At 42.2% G+C, this 15,920-nt stretch overlaps 1 protein-coding gene across 2 annotated transcripts in view; it reads left to right on the plus strand.

Annotated features, from left to right (window-relative positions):
* The first annotated feature begins 2,014 nt into the window (after positions 1 to 2,014).
* The window catches only part of ABHD5 (abhydrolase domain containing 5, lysophosphatidic acid acyltransferase), a 29,817-nt gene continuing 15,911 nt past the window's right edge, over positions 2,015 to 15,920 (plus strand). The window contains exon 1 of one of the 2 annotated variants that reach the window (XM_071735421.1): positions 2,015 to 2,277. In XM_071735421.1, the coding sequence (XP_071591522.1) occupies positions 2,156 to 2,277 (122 nt within the window). In that variant the 5' untranslated portion in view covers positions 2,015 to 2,155. Of the gene's footprint in view, positions 2,278 to 2,562; positions 2,614 to 15,920 lie in introns of those variants that run through there. The other variant, XM_071735422.1, reaches the window with a different exon arrangement.

The raw sequence follows: 15,920 nt of genomic DNA on the forward strand, positions 1-15,920 counted from the left end.
GCTACCTGTACATTTACATACTTAAGTGCAACCAATTAGTGCTTACCTAAGCACCACTGAATTAAAATCACAGTGATAATTGTGTCTTGCATGTTCCAGGAGTGGGGCATAAATCTTGTTTACGAGATTTTAAACTTACTGTTCCACTGAAATTAGGAAGGAAAAAAATCATGGCATTCATAGCTATTGTTTCAGGTCACTTGCAAATTCCAGAGAGCATCATTGCAAATGTCTGCCAGTGACCATATACTTCTGCACTCGTGTTTACATCTTTAGTCAAGTCTTTCAGAGCAATAATAAAAAATAAACACAACCTCCAGAGAAAAACGTCAGAGTGCCAAAACCTTGTGACACAGCCAAACAAACTTTAACTGAGATTGTGTAATCTCAACAATTACTGTTCCTAAAATTGCAGAAGCATTTTAGCTGAGAATAATTTCATGTTTCCAAAATAACCTTATGCCTTTCATCAAAGGATTTCAGAACTAAAAGAAACAGTAATCAGTCTTCCATTTGTTTTTCTGAAGTGCTACAGCTCAGTGCTAAAGTTGATAAAAAATGCAAGACACTTCCCACGACTCACTCCACTCTTTTCACCTTGCTGCTTTATTTCAATTACAGTTTGTTGAATATTCAATACGATTTAGTTCTTACACAGCTGAATAATTATGCAACCTATATTGTCAGGCTAAATGCTGTCTAAAACAAGCACGTCACTTTCCTCCAGCATTCTCCTCCCCATAGGCAAGGCTGCATTTAAGCCTTTCAAAATACTTGAAAAGTAAAATTGCAATAGGTGTTCTACTTGTAATCATCTTAGAGACAGATACTATTTAAGTTGCATCCAAAGACCCTAATTAGCTTCTTGTATGTAAAAACAAACATAAACCTTACTTTCGGGCACTCAAAACAAGGACATGGACTTTACTGGAACAAGTCCAGAGAAGGGCCACAAAGATGATAAAGAGGGCAGGAGCACCTCTCCTATGAAGACAGGCTGAGAGAGCTGGGGCTGTTCAGCCTGGAGAGGAGAAGGCTCTAGGGAGACCTTAGAGTGGCCTTCCAAGTACCTGAAGGGGCCTACATGGAAGTTGAAGGGAGACATTTTACAGGCGTATGTAGTGAGAGGATGAGAGGTAGCAGCTTTAAGCTGAAAGAGGGTAGATTTAGATTGGTATTAGGAAGAAAATCTTCACTGTAAGGGTGATGAGACACTGCCACAGGTTTCCCAAGAAGCTGTGGATGCCCCATCTATAAATGTTCAAGGCCAGGCTGGATGGTGCTTTAAGCAACCTGGTGTAGTAGACAATGTCTCTGCACATGCAGGGTGGGTGAAACTAGGTGACCTTTAAGGGCCCTTTTAACCGTTCAAAAATTCTACGAACCTGAAAACAGTTCTGACTGCCAGCGCTGCCGTCACCGTTGATCTGTAGGCCAAGCTGGCCAATGGCCTGCCTGTGCCGGGGGCTGAGCCTTGTGTTTGTGTTCTGCTACCTCTCCTGCGTCACTTAACCAGCCGTGCGCCGTCACTGAGGCTTTGCTCCCTGTCCCCCGTCCCTGCCCGGTGCTCCGTTCCCCGACACTGAGGCTCGCCGCGCGTTACGCAGCGGCAAACACGCTGCCTCAGTGCAGGTGCAGACGCGCTGTGCCCCAGGACGCGAGGCTGAGAGGGCAGAGGCGCTTCCGAGGGTGACACGCTGCAGACGAGACTTCACCGTCTCTCATCCTGCCCGCCAAACCGCAGCCCTCCTTCACGGGCGGCACCTCCGGGATTGTGCGGTTACCTCGGGCCTACAAACGGGATCCCGGCACCCTTGCTCTTGCAAGACGGCTGGGGGCTCGGAAGCCCCGGGGACCCTCTTCCCTCTCAAGGGGGAGCCCCCGCCTCTTTCTGTGGGGACGCTGATCGCCCGTCCCCGTCCCTTCACCTCACAAACACCCCGCCCCGCAACGGCCGCAACCGCCGCTCGGGAGAGGCGCGCGGGCAGGCCACGCCCCAACCACCACTCCCCGTTGGCACCGGGGCCCTCCCCGGCCGCCAGTGGCGGCGCTCTGGCCCCCAATCACCCGCCCCGCTCTATGGTGTGGTGGGCGGCCGCCGCGGGGATGACGCGAGAGGGCAGGCGGGAGGGAGGGAGGGAGGGAGGAGCCCGTGATGGCCGGTGCCGCCGCTGTCGCCCTGTCCTTCTCTGCCCTGCCGGCCGCCGCCGCCCCACCGCTGACAGCTCCCGGCCGCCACGCTGCCGCCATGGCCGAGGAGGAGCCTTCCAGCGAAGGGTGAGTGGAGGGGGACCGCGGCGACCCTCGTCCTCTCCTCAGGTGTCCTCGGCGGGGTGGTGGTGGTGGTGGGGCGGGCCCTGGCCTCGCCAATGGGGCGCCGTAGCCGTACCCTGCTGCTACAGGCTTTGCTTGCTCGCCTGCCCTCGCCGCAGCTTGGACCCGCAGGTATGTTGCCGGGACACCGGCGATCGTCGGTCCCGCGTCGCGGGGCTTGAGGCCGGAGTGGGCTCCCGCCTCCCCGAGCGGCCCAACGGGTCCCTGCCCCGCAGCGCCTCCGGCAGGGCCGCCCCGCCTGCCCTCTGCGCTCCTGCATCCGCCGCTCGAGTGCTCTGGGTACGTACGGGCACGCCGCCTGCCATTTTTCCTGCCGCGCAAACCCCCTTCCTGCCGTGGCTTGCCCCTCTCTGCGGGTGTCTGCCTCGCACGGGCGGGATGAGACCTTCCTCCTTCCCTCCTGGGGAGGTTTTGTTAGCAGCTCCGTGCAAGTGCTGTGCCCTGCCGCTTCACCTTCTGCCTACGAGCTTCGCAGTTGCTGGTCCAGCTGTTGCCATGGCACACCAGCCCTACGTGTATACATTGGAGTTTCGCTGTCTTCTTTGCTTTGGCATATGTACGCGCTCTGAGTGTCACCTGCCCTCCCTTTGAACCCCAGAGTCCAGTATACACGTGTCGCTATGTACTGCTGCCCCGTGCTTTTGTGTGCCTTTGCAACTTTACTGTACATACAAATATCCTGTCTTCTTGTTCCATCTGTTCTATACCCTCACTTAGAGGTTTTAAAAAGCAGGTAGTAAGGCTTATCAGCCTCTCAGTCCCAGTATAATATTTTTTTTATACAAGCAGGAGATAGCACATTGTTAAATTACGAACATGTATTATGTTTCTTGAACTTCTCCCTTTTCTAAATACTCTATGCCTCTCTCATATCCATCTATGTCTACTAACCCTTTGTTTGCTTTCACTATCCTAAGGTATTCATATCCACCAAAAAATTCTGCTGGCCTAAATTATCCTTAATATATATCCCCACTACTTGTCTGTAAGAACTTACAGCCTCTATGTATGACTTCATTATAGCTCTTAATCACTCTTATGCCTGAAATAGCATAGTTCTGCACTGTGTATTTTGCCTCTGTACACTCAAAGGGTTCCCATAATAATTCAGTTAATAATCAGTGGTCTGTGCATCTTCTATTCACAGATTAGCTAATCATGTCTGCTTTCTCATAACTTGTCTCTGAGTGTATGTTTTATTTCTCATTGTGTGCTTCAGCTTCCAGTACAGAGCTCTTATACCCTTCCATTGTCCCCGAATACAGTGTCTGCCCTCCTTTATCCCACTGTATGGTAATACAGTCATCTCATCCCTGAATCAGTCCACCCAGCATAATATGTCTGCTGGTCACTTATGTCCCACTTTGTTCCATCATATTTTATGGTTCTAGTCCAAAAAATAGCCTATCAGAAGATATCTGGCCATGCTCTAATCATACAGGTACTTTATCCCTGTATGATTACATTGTCAGGTGTGTAAATGGGCTTTGTATGCACTGTTGACATGAATTTTTCCTGTTTCTCCCTCCTTTAAATGTCAGGTGATACAGCTCATTGCTGGTTGCCTGTCTCAAAACCTCATTTGTAGCCTTTGCTTCTTCATCTCTTCTCTTAATTAGGTCTTGTGTTATTTTGGGAAATTGCACTTAAAATTGTTTAGCTGCTTGCATGAAAATCTTGCTGTGCATTCATGTCTTCATGTTAAGGGTGTTGCTGTTTGAATGTTGTCATGTTATGTGTCTGTTCTGTTCTATTTTGAAACAACTGAATTTTCAGTCTTGATCTTGTTTTAGGCCTTTTTCCAACTTCAGCCTTTTGTATTTTTTCTTACATATTTTGCTGCTCTGCCAGCTCAATCTGACCAGAAAAGGACTATCTGTTTTTTCCAAACTGTCTGTTATGCCTTTATAACCATATATACACAACATTCTCAAATTTTTAAGTATAAATTTTTACAGCATCCTTTCCAAAGCACTGTGCAGTTTCGTCTACTCTTAAATATGTGCTCTCCTCCCTTCCTCAATCTTAAAATAGCATTTAAAAATAATCCTCCCCTCTAACCCCACCTTCTGCAACAGTGCCCATTTAAAACTACAGTCTCCTTGGTTCTGTGTTCGTTTTGACCCATTTGCATTCATAACATACGCATCATTAGTAACAGTATACGGGCTTTCCAAGTAAAAGTCTTAAAATAGCTCTGCCTCAACCTTTTTTGTTTGTATGCTCATGCAGCACATAAGCCTGAACTGAATAAGCTGTCTGGTTTGATCCCACAGAGTGCTGAGTGCTGCTTAGACAGTGCCAAGTGTCCTCAGCTTCATTTGCCTGTCAGGATTGCAGGACTGTAACACTAGATGATCTGGGGACAGATGTAGGAATCACAAGCTGAATTTTCAAAAGGATTGTGGGAAGTTCCTCATCATGGCTTACTCGGTTGGATAGCTTTTAAAAAGTGTTGATTTTCAGGATGTTGTCAGTGTTCCCCTTCTGAACATTTGGGCCGTTTGTTGTGAAATCATTCAGAGTAAGCCTTGCAATTCACTAAAGACTTCTAAAAGCAAATTCTCATCCTTCTTTTCCACAGATTTTAAAAGTGCATTAGCTTTGATGAAATGTTAGTGCTCCAAGTTGTTAGTGCTTTTTTTGGTCAAACAATAGTCAAAACGAGCATTTTTTCATATTTTGAAGTTAAGCAAAGCTCTCTACTCAGCAGAAATTTATAAACAAGTGAAATATGTTAAATATTTTTGGATTTAAAACTCTGTGGTAGTGAGAGAAAAGGTTTCACTGTACCATCAAACCTGTGAATTAAATAGTTAGTGACAGGTGTATACAAAGAATAAATACATTTACTGCTTTGAAAAAAATGGTGTGACTCAATTTCTTATGCAACACCCTCAGTTTGTTGAAATCTGGTAACTGTGTGAGCGTGATGAAAACAGGAGTGGCTCATAGAAGATCTCAGCTGAAAGATTCTCATGACATTGTCCTAACTTTGAATGAGATTAACTGAAGAAATGTTTTGGTCTTCATCATGGGAGGGTTGCTCGATTAACGTGTCACCTGCTAACAATTTCCAAACCTCTTCACACCCTGGACCTTCTCTGCATGAGTTTTGGATGGAGGCTTCTGCCTGTGAGGCATAAAGCCTAGTATAAGCCTTTTGCCACTATTGAATTCACTTATACTCACTCTGGATTCAACAATACTGTTCATGGCTTCTAATATAGCTAGTAATAACAGCTACTAACTGTACGTATGTATGCAGAAAAAAAATCCCCAAAACATAATGCTGATTTTTTTTGCCTCTCAGATAAGTGGAGTAGTTTTCTTTAAAACAAAAAAAAATTAAGGGATCTGCTTTTACACTGCTTTTAAGAGGCCTGTAGTCTCTCCTTTTTGTCTCCATCTTCATTAGTCAGACCAGCCACTCCCAGGGTATTCAGCCCCCTGAGCTGGAAGATGAGAACAGAGAGCAGCACAACCCCCATAGTCCAGGAGGAAGGAGTTAATGCCTGCTGTGGCACCTGGACACTCACAAGTCCGTGGGGCTGGATGGGATTCACCCAAGAGTATTGAGGGAGCTGGCAGAGGAGCTCACCAAGCCTATCTCTATCATCTGCCAACAGTCTTTGTTAAAAGGAGAGGTCCCAGATGACTGGAGGCTTGTCAATGTGACACCTACCTGTAAGAAGGGCTAGAAGGAGGATCTGGGAAACTATAGGCCTGTCAGTCTAACCTAAGTGCCCAGAAAAAAATTATGGAGAGGTTCATATTGAGTGCAATCACATGGCAAGTGCAGTACAGCCAGGGGGTCAGGCCCAGCCAGCACAGGTTCAGGAAAGGCAGGTCCTGCCTGACCAACCTGCTCTTGTTCTGTGCCCATGTGACCCACCTAGTGGATGAGGAGAAGGCTGTGGACATTGTCTGCCTGGACTTTAGTAAAGCCTTTGACACTGTCTCCCACAGCATTCTCCTTGAGAAGCTGGTGGTGACTCATGGCATAAACAGGTATACTCTTCATTGGGTTAAAAACTGGCTGTGTGCAGGGTCCAGAGAGTTGTAGCTGACAGAGTTAAATCCAGTTGGTGACTCGTCACCAGTGGTGTTCCCCAGGGCTCGGTTTTGGGGCCAGTTCTGTTCAATATCTTCATCAATGATCTAGATGAGGTGATTGAGGGCTTCCTTAGTAAGTTTGCAGATGACACCAAGTTGGATGGGAGTGCTGATCTGCTTGAGGGTAAGAAGGCTCTGCAAAGGGACCTGGAGGGGCTGGGCCAGTGGGCTAAGGTCAATAAAATGAGGTTTAACAAGGCCAAGTGCCAGGTCCTGCACTTCAGTCACAACAGCCCCATGAAACATTACAGACCTGGGGAGGAGTGGCTGGAAAGCTGCCAAGCAGAAAAGGACCTTGGGGTGCTGATTGATAGCCAGGTGAATATGGGCTAGCAGCGTGCCCAGGGGGTTAGGGTGACCACCAGCATCCTTGCTTGTATCAGGAATAGCATGGCCAGGAGGAGAAGGGAAGTCATTGTGCCCCTGTATTTGGCACTAGTGAGACCTCACATCCTGTACTGAGTTCAGTTTTGGCCCCTCACTACAAGAAAGACATTGAGTTGCTGGAGTGAGTTCAGAGAAGGGCAGCTAAGCTGGTGAAGGGTCTGGAGAACAAGTCCTGTGAGGAGAGGCTGAGGGGACTGGAAATGTTTAGGCTGGAGAAGAGGAGGCTGAGAGGAGACTTCATCACTCTCTACAACTACCTGAAAAGAGGGTTGTAGGGAGGTGGGTGCTGGCCTCCTCTCAAGTGAATAGTGATAGGACTAGAGGAAATGTCTTGAAGTTGCGTCAGGGGATGCTTAGACTAGATCTGAGGAAGAAATTATTTACTGAGAGAGTTGTTAGGCATTGAATGGGCTGCCCAGGGAGGTGGTGGAGTCGCCATCCCTGGAGGTATTTAAAGACCCTGTAGATGGGGCACTTCAGGACATTCTCTAGTAGGTGATACAGACATTGGTAAATGTATTTTATCCATGGGGAGGGGGATGTTGACAGTTGGACATGGTGTTCTTACAGGTCTTTTCCAACTGGGACGATTCTGTGGGAAACTAATGGCTTGGAGTAGTGGCTTGGTTAAAACTTAAACTGCAACACCAGTAATCATAATTATTTTTGTGTTATTCTTCAAGCTTGTTACCAACTGGTTTTGTAATTTTGAAGTGACCTGTTGGATTATTAAAAGAGGAAAAGTTTATTAGTGTCCTGGTTTGGGCTTAGTAGAGCCTATGTCTGCCTGTTAGTAGGATGGTTCCCAGGGATATCATGGTGGTATGTTAAAGCATAATATGAAGGGACACTCTCAGCTCAAATTGGACACTCTCAACTCAAATTTTTTTCTTGGTTTTTTTGCTAATTACATCATCTGGGTTTTAAAGCAAACTGAGTGGGTAGACTGCTGTCAGCAGGATCTTGCTTGCTTTTCTTTGTGAGTAAGGAACATTTCTAAGGACATTTCCTTTAGCACAGGTTATGGACAGCAGGTCTGGGACCTACAATTAGTATTTTGAAAGAGTGAGTGAGACTCAAATTGGTAAGCACATGTGGCAAAAGGTTGAAGGATGTTTTCTTTCTCTTTTCTGATTTTGTCTTTTTTACTGGCAGGGTTGTGTCACTCGTAGCTTTGGTGCCTAATGCCTTTTGTATTACATTTTGTATGCTCCTCTGAATGCATATATATGAGCAAGCTTTTTGCTCAAGCAATTGAGCAGGCATTTAAAGAAATGCTTCAGACAGTTTTCCTGCCCTTGTATGAATTTGGGAAGGGAAAGTCTGTGTTGATCGGGAAGATCTCTCTTCTCCCCCAACACAGAATCAAGGGAGTGAGGGAAAGATGGCAAAATATAATTGGGGCTATCTTCTCATTAGAGTGGCACAAGAAAGATTGTCATGTCTGTGGTTATGGCCCTGTGCTGGGGAAAGGAAGAATCTAATATAAATGTTGCTGTCAGAGGCTTGGATTAATACTATAGGAGATACACTATAGGACATACACAATAGTAATGTTCAGCTTTTTCTGACAGGAAACCACAGGCAAACATTATAGAAAAAGGTTTAAAAAGATAAGGCAGTGAGTATATAGAAGTGGGTAGTCTGTTCAGCTCTTTTTACTTGGGCTTCATTACTCCTTAGTTTCTCTTGCTTATGGGAAACCTTTGACTTAAGGTTGGGACAGAAATTCAGAGAAGGTTTCATGTTTTTTTTTTTTTTTTTTCATTTGCTTCACCCATTTCCCACTGGTCCTCCATGGTTTTATGTGATGTACTTCATGAAGGGAATTTTTTAGAATTCTTTAAGTCCATTTGTACATTCATCTACCACTTTTGAAGCTCCCTCTGCGTAGCAGGAAATTAGTTGGCAGATTTATTGGCAGGGAGTCACTGAGAACCTGTGAGTGGGGGAGGCTCATAGCTCCACTGGAAATTGGAGTCATAAATCCAGAGGAGGTAACTAACTGTGGAGTTGTCATAGTTGGTGATTATGGGTAATTAGAGAACGCAAACTTTAGCTAATATTGCATGCATTTGAGTATGTTGGAAGTTTTTTAGAGCCTGATGGGGGGATGGTAAGCTAAGTTAGAGACCTACCCCTCCAAATGTAACAGTGCCTCTGCCAGGAGGATCTCTGGCTTTTCTGAACTTTTAGGGGAGAATCTGAACAACTTCCTCAACCCATCCATCAAGGCATCTTTTCCCTCTCACATAGTGGTTTATTAAGGCTTCTTGTTGAGGACATTTTAATTCCCATGTTTCATAACTTTGGAGTATTTACTTGCAACTCTGACATTTTTTCAGGATAGGTTTTTGTACATGATTTGTATTTACAGCCAGAGAGAAGAGGGCATGGGAGGAAAGGCAAGCGTCTGCATTTGCATTGGCTCTGAAAGATCCTGATGAGGAGCTGAACAGCAGGATAGAGGTCAGTGGAGAATAGAGATTTGTGGGTCAGTGAAGCTGTGTGAGGGAATGAGGTCAGTCTGGAATAAGGTTAAGAGGGTAAAAGAGGAGGATTTCGAAGTGACACCAAGAAAAAATGGTGAGGAATGGCAGGCGAAGGTGCTCTGAACGAGTTGTAACAGAAAAACTCCAGATCATAGGAGTCTGTGGAAAGGAGGGGAAGATACAGGCGTAAAAATGAATTCTGTAACAAGATTCAAGAGTGTTTGCTGCCACTGAGGAAGTCCTCTTGTTATTCAAGTGAGGAAGAGGAAGGTATTTCTATGAGGAAAAAAAGAAATGGAGTGGATTAGCTAGCAGATTATTGTAGAACTGTTTTTCTTGATTATATTTAGTAACTATCATACTGACACTAAATGCTTATTAATTATATCATACATTTCCATAAGAGGACATTTGATGCAATGTTTTTTTAGACCCATATAAGTTATTACCTATTTTTAAGACATTTCCTTAACATCTAAAGCATTTGTATTGTAGGCATGAACACAAAACAATCTTTTAGGAAAAAGGTTGTGAACTTGTAAGGTTTCTTGAGAAGTGGAAATGAGGCTAGGTAGCCCTCAACACTGAATACTGGTTATTGAAGCATTTCATAGGTAACTTATTCACCGTAGATGGCTATGACAGAGGAACACAATGTAGAAGCTGTTCTGATGGTCTGCAGTGGAACAACCCATCTTCAGTGTGTGCTGACACGAGTATGAGTGGGGTATGTGTATAGCATGCTTGGAGCTAAGGGAAATAGTCATGTGCCTCAGGTAGTGTTTGATCTTTGTTCATATCTGACTTACTATGGAAAAATTAAAACATCCATTTCCTGTTTACGTTCTGATCTAAATTGTGCATAGTACTCTACAGAATAGAAATACAAGATAAACAGGGTAGTGGGTGGGTGGGCAGTGATGCAGATTTATTAGAGGTGCCTGTCCTGTGAATTGTGTTCTTGTCCTGATGGAACTTGGGGACAGTCTGAAATGTGGCCTCTGTAATGGTGTGAGAGGGCTAGCAAATAAGAATTAAGCAAAGTTAAGGTCATGCATTATCTGAAGGGCAGCAGGAATATGTCAGCAGGTGGATGAATACAATGAAAGAAGTATAAAGTTGCATAACATCTGAAGCACTAAGGGAAGATTTTCATTTTTCTTTATTTTGCTTCACATATTCTTAGTGTCATGTGCTGTATGTAAGAACACTTAACAGCTGTGGCATTGCCAAGTTCCGTCAGATGTGAGTTAACTGTGGAGGAGCCAGAGGGATGGTAGGTCCTCAGTGGCACCTAACCTGGGTATTACACATTTGATCCTTGTCAGAAGATTGAGTAGTTTTAGTGGTATCCCCCCCTTTTTTTCTCCTCTGCATCTCCATCTTTATCTCTGTATTTTTCCATACCTTCTCTGTAGTTGCTGATAGGATTTTTCTCTAGGTTTCTAGTGTTTGATTTTAGCTTTTAAATAAAAATATAAAATAATGGGTCTTCAGAACTGTAGGAAGGAAAAAACCCAGGGCTTGTTTAGCTGGTTACTATTGGCAGTTAGTGGACCATAAAGTTTTTATAAGGAGGGATGCCTGCAAGCTGGAGAGTGTGATGTAAGTCAGGGAGGAACAGTGTTTCTAAAAGCTTGATGGAAATAATTAATTCTCTGCTCTGTGTTATATGTGTGGCCTGACTTTGCGTGGGGGTGAGGAGAAGACTTCATGACATTTTGAAGGACACTGCCCTTGTTTGTAGATTTGGAACCTATACAGCAGTGAGCAGTCACAGCTAAGTAACAGCTGTATGACCATGCACATGGTGTCTGTATTATTGCATGCATAGAAACGTGCAATCATAGAGTGATTTGGGTTGGAAGGGACCTTAAAGATCATCTAGTTTCAACCTCCCTGCCATGAGCTTAATATAATTTCTTTCACTGGATGCCAACACAGCTACTTTCTTCATAAGCAATATGAGCATTACAGGTTGCAGGCTTGGGTGGTAGTCCATGGATAAATTTCATTGTGGTATTCACAAGATCTGAAATGAAAAACGTTGGCTATAGGTAGAAATGAGATGGACATATTAGAAGGATACATATGGATAAAAAGAAGTTAAAGGTATTACTGGGAGACAGAAAAGAAAATGGTGAAGAGGCTGCAATAATGCAAGGTATACAGCAAGGTGTGGTTATGGCTGATGTTCAATATGGGAGGGAGCAAAATTTTAAGTACTTTCCACTGCCTGAATGCTCAGGTTGCTCAAATGGATTTAAATAACACAGTAAATTTCAATATCACTAAAGTAGTCAGAAAGTGCATTTTGGTTATGGATTCACAGTCATCGTTTATATTTTCACGTTAACCTTGATAAGTGATAGTCCTGTGTAGCACTGTTAATATAAACAAAGTAATAAAATTTGCTTGTGAATTTTTAAAACAATTCTGATGCTGAATGTTCTGAATACAGAGTTCAATATGCAGTTATTCCCTGAGGAATGCATTGTTTTTGCCTCTGACCTAGTGTAGCAATGTTCTGCAATAACCTATCATGGGCTTTTTGTTGGAATGGTGCTGATGTACGTTGCACTTCCTAGAAATATTATGCAGAGGTTTTAAAAACATTCTATTTTAATGCTACTGAAGTATCCAAGAATTTCACAACGGCTCATTGCATGGAACATCTTGACTCGAAACTCATCTAAACAGAACATTATAGGCAGGGTTATAATGTCATCTGGGGAAAAAAATGTTTCTTTTTTAACCCATTCACAGCAATTTCATACATTTTGGTCACCTTATGAAGATTGTAAACAGACATTTGTTAAAAGATTGAGGCTTTTTGTTCTCCTACTGTACTCCAAATGCTTGCTTCTGAGTCTTGCCTCTTTAATATGCTCCTCTAGGTCTTTCCCTGAGGATTACAACATTTTTGGTCTTTTAATTCAGTGATTATGAAGTGGAACATGGAATATTTTTCTTTTCCCGATGTTTGTCTGCAGCTGCCAGAGCCTAATTTTTGTCCCAGGAACATCTCTTTCAAATTGTTGTGGTTACTACATGTGACTTCTGCTGTACATGCTGAAGCTCTGCCCCTGGATATATAGCCTTTGCAAGAAGTTGCTGTATACAGATTGTATATGCTTGAATGATTCTGACTGTACTCATTATTCTCAGAAAACAGAAGCACTAAAGAACATCCTGCCCTTTGGAGACAGGAGTGAAGGACCACAAGGACTCCTAAAACTGGTTATGCTCTAATGTTCTCATGAAACCATATCCTGAGCCTTGTTCTTGAGACATCCCTGCCCAGTTAAGGTCAAGACTACATGCTGTTTTCTGACAGTGGCAGCTCTGACTTAAAAGAGTCCTGTCCTCCACCTTGCCTGGGTGGTCTTTTTATTCCACCTTGTTAGCCCATAGGTCTGCTGGTTAACACTTTGGCTTCTCTGTAGCTGAGTCTCTGTAATTATCTGGTTTAAAACACAGTTCCTTTTAAAGGTGAATCATTTCACAAATCTGATTGAACATCCACAGAATAGTTCAGTTGGTAAAATGGAGGGAATAGTAAGCTTTTAGATCTGATCTGATCTGATCTGATCATAGTGAGGATGGCCTGAGATTCAGGCATAACATCACCCAGTTTGCCACAGACTGACACCAGCAGAAATTAAAACACAGCAGTAAGGTTCTTCTTTGAGTTGGACTATCACAGGAACTTCTCTGTGTGTTTTATCTTTCTCATTTTATAATTTGGCTTTCCTTGACCTAACAGACTAACACTGACCACGAAATACAGTCAGCTACTTTTTGTCAAATGCTTAAGTCTAATATGTATTTATTCGCTGCGTCTGGTTCTGAGTTTCATGCAGAGCATGTGGCTTTTTCATGCTAAACATATTTTTCTAATTTCTAAACTTTCCAAATTTAATTAGGAAATCTGAGTCTTCTTTCATGCTAATCAGTAATACGTTCTGTCATTTTCAATTGTGTGCTTTGCTTTATAGTTTTTACTTCATTTTATACTTAATAAAATCTCACTCTTTTATTCTTACATTCTTTGAACCGATGGAGCATTTATCTTGGTCTTTAAGAATGTATTTTATTTACTTCTCTACATTAAAACTTCTTCCACCCCAACTTTCCCTCTCATAGCAATATTTCTGCTTTAAACTAGTACCAAGCTTGCATGTGTAATTTTCTTGGATTTTAGATGACTACTGTTGTTGAAATGCTGAAGAGACTGCTGGCTTGTCTGAAACCACATAGGAGAACTGGAACCTGTTCATAAAATTAAATCCACAGTAATTAGGTGACATCCTAATTTAAGTGATACTACCTCATGCATGTTAAATTTCTTAGCAGTATTAGTCATTTAATATTGTGTTACCAAATGGAAAAAATGTTACCAAATTTGATTCAGAGATATGCAGCTTCAATATATTATATTTTTAAAATTTTCTTGAGTTGATATCAGTTGCCACTTCTGTATCTCATCAACTTTACTTTTCAGCTTACTGGAGTTTTAGAAATCTGTTTACTTGTTCTTTCACACAATAGTTTGAAATAGGCTTATTGCATTTTTCTCCAAAGTATTTTTTCCTCCAGTGATTTGTTAAACAACCTACATTTAAGAGAAATTCTCCCAAATATAGTGAATAGTGGAAAGCAAAATATTTTTCTTTACTTAAGTAGTATGGATTTTGTAATGGTAATGTTGTTGGTAGATGTTAACAAAGAAGCATTAATTCTTGTCCTAAACAGCACTAGGTATTCTAGCTTTGTGTGCCATTAAATTAATGGAATGGGAAAGAAAAAGTTTATTATACCTTAACTGCATTTGGAAATAAATTATCCAGATGTAAACCCACTACTTTTCTTTGACATTTTGATACACAAAGTTGTACTCAACTGTGTTATCCTTGACTGTTTCTTTTGCTTTGTATTGTGTTAGGTTATTACCTGCAAATTTGAAATTTAGTAACCAGAAATAGAATTTGCTTTGAAAACTTAATGGTGTTGATGATGGAAGCATCCATATCCTACTTACCTCTTAGCCTTTGTGTAGACTACTGCTGATGCTGGGGAAAAATGTAGAAAACATTTAGTAAACAGACGTATGTCTACTGTTCCTCTTGGGAAAAAAAGGATAAAAGAAAAAACTAGACAATGCAAAAGGCAAAAAGGGTATCTCTAGTTGTTTCACTTAAGCATCCATCCATCCATCCATCCATCCATCCATCCATCCATCCATCCATCCAAAATTCTATATTTAACTGTAGAGTACTCTTAGAACATTATAGTAAAACAGTTTTTCTTGCAAAATTGGCACTTTGCCCTAAATTTGATGTTAGCCTTGTGCCCCATTATAAATACCTGATGCTTCCTTTCACTGCTGTTTTTCCCATTCTTACTATTTCTCTCACAGTTGAAAGAGCCAAGTTGCTTTTCCTTGCATGTGGTTACCCGTACTTTTGATTATTGATTTCTTTTGAGTGTTGTTTATGGATTAATAGTCATATTTAAGTGTTCAGGGTTTGTTTTGGTAAAAACTGAACACTCTAAACTCAGTTCAGCATGATACTTAAATATATAATTAGTTTCACTGAAGTACAGTACTAAAGTATTTTTATGTGGTGGGGTTACATGAGGCCTTAGAAGAGTAAGCCCTGTGGTGCTTATGGTATTTAGCTTTCAGTACATTCACAGTTTTAAATTCATTTGCTAGCAGAGTACTTTAAAAATGCTTTATGCAGAAATGAGATGGGAGATTCTGAGTTGTCTTTCCATTAGTTTACCCCTACTTTTCTGTTAAAAGTGGCAGATTATTTTAATCTAGGGCTAGCTTGAGCTGATGGACGTTCATAGCTGCCATGCCAGCTGCATGGCCCTGAAAATCACATCTTGCTGGGGAGCAGCAAGAGCACAACAAATTCTCTGCATTTGGTTTTGTTTCTTTCCTTATAAATAGCTGAAATTTATTCTGAGAGTCAGGAGAGGGTTAGGGTTTTTGAAAAATCGTCTTGATTCTCATGAGATTTTAGGGTAAGGGGTAAAGCTTGAAATGGTTTACCAGTGAGTTCACTCAGTGCTTCAGCTTTTTAGGTTTTTGAGATTGTTCCCTTGCTAAATCTTTGGTAAATTTACTATGTTGTCTTGACAAATTATATATAAAATATTATATGTTCATTTGCTGAGGGCAAGACAGAAACAGATACATTCATTGAGCATCTTTATATGGTAGAGCTTCATTTTTTAAATCTACATTATAAGCCAGAAATCAGACTGTTCAGCTGTTTGGGTGTATTACTCTGTATTGCAATAGATATTTTCCATTCTTAATAATTACCCAAGCTTTCATGAGCTTTTTGTGGAGTGTATCAATTTTGTAACTGGCTACAGATCCATCCATTTGTCTTTCATGTAATCAATTCTCAGACAGCACAATAGGATTAATCTAGCTGACAGGATGGTAGTATCTGAGTTACCTCTTTACCATGTTTTTCATCCATTTTCACCTAATTACCAGAGGTGGGTGGGTGGCTCAGGTTCACTGTGCCTGGGCTTCTACTTGGTTTTCAGTTCTTCTGAAAGTCACCC

This window comes from Heliangelus exortis, chromosome 2 (assembly GCF_036169615.1).
Source record: "Heliangelus exortis chromosome 2, bHelExo1.hap1, whole genome shotgun sequence".
NCBI lineage: Eukaryota > Metazoa > Chordata > Aves > Apodiformes > Trochilidae > Heliangelus > Heliangelus exortis.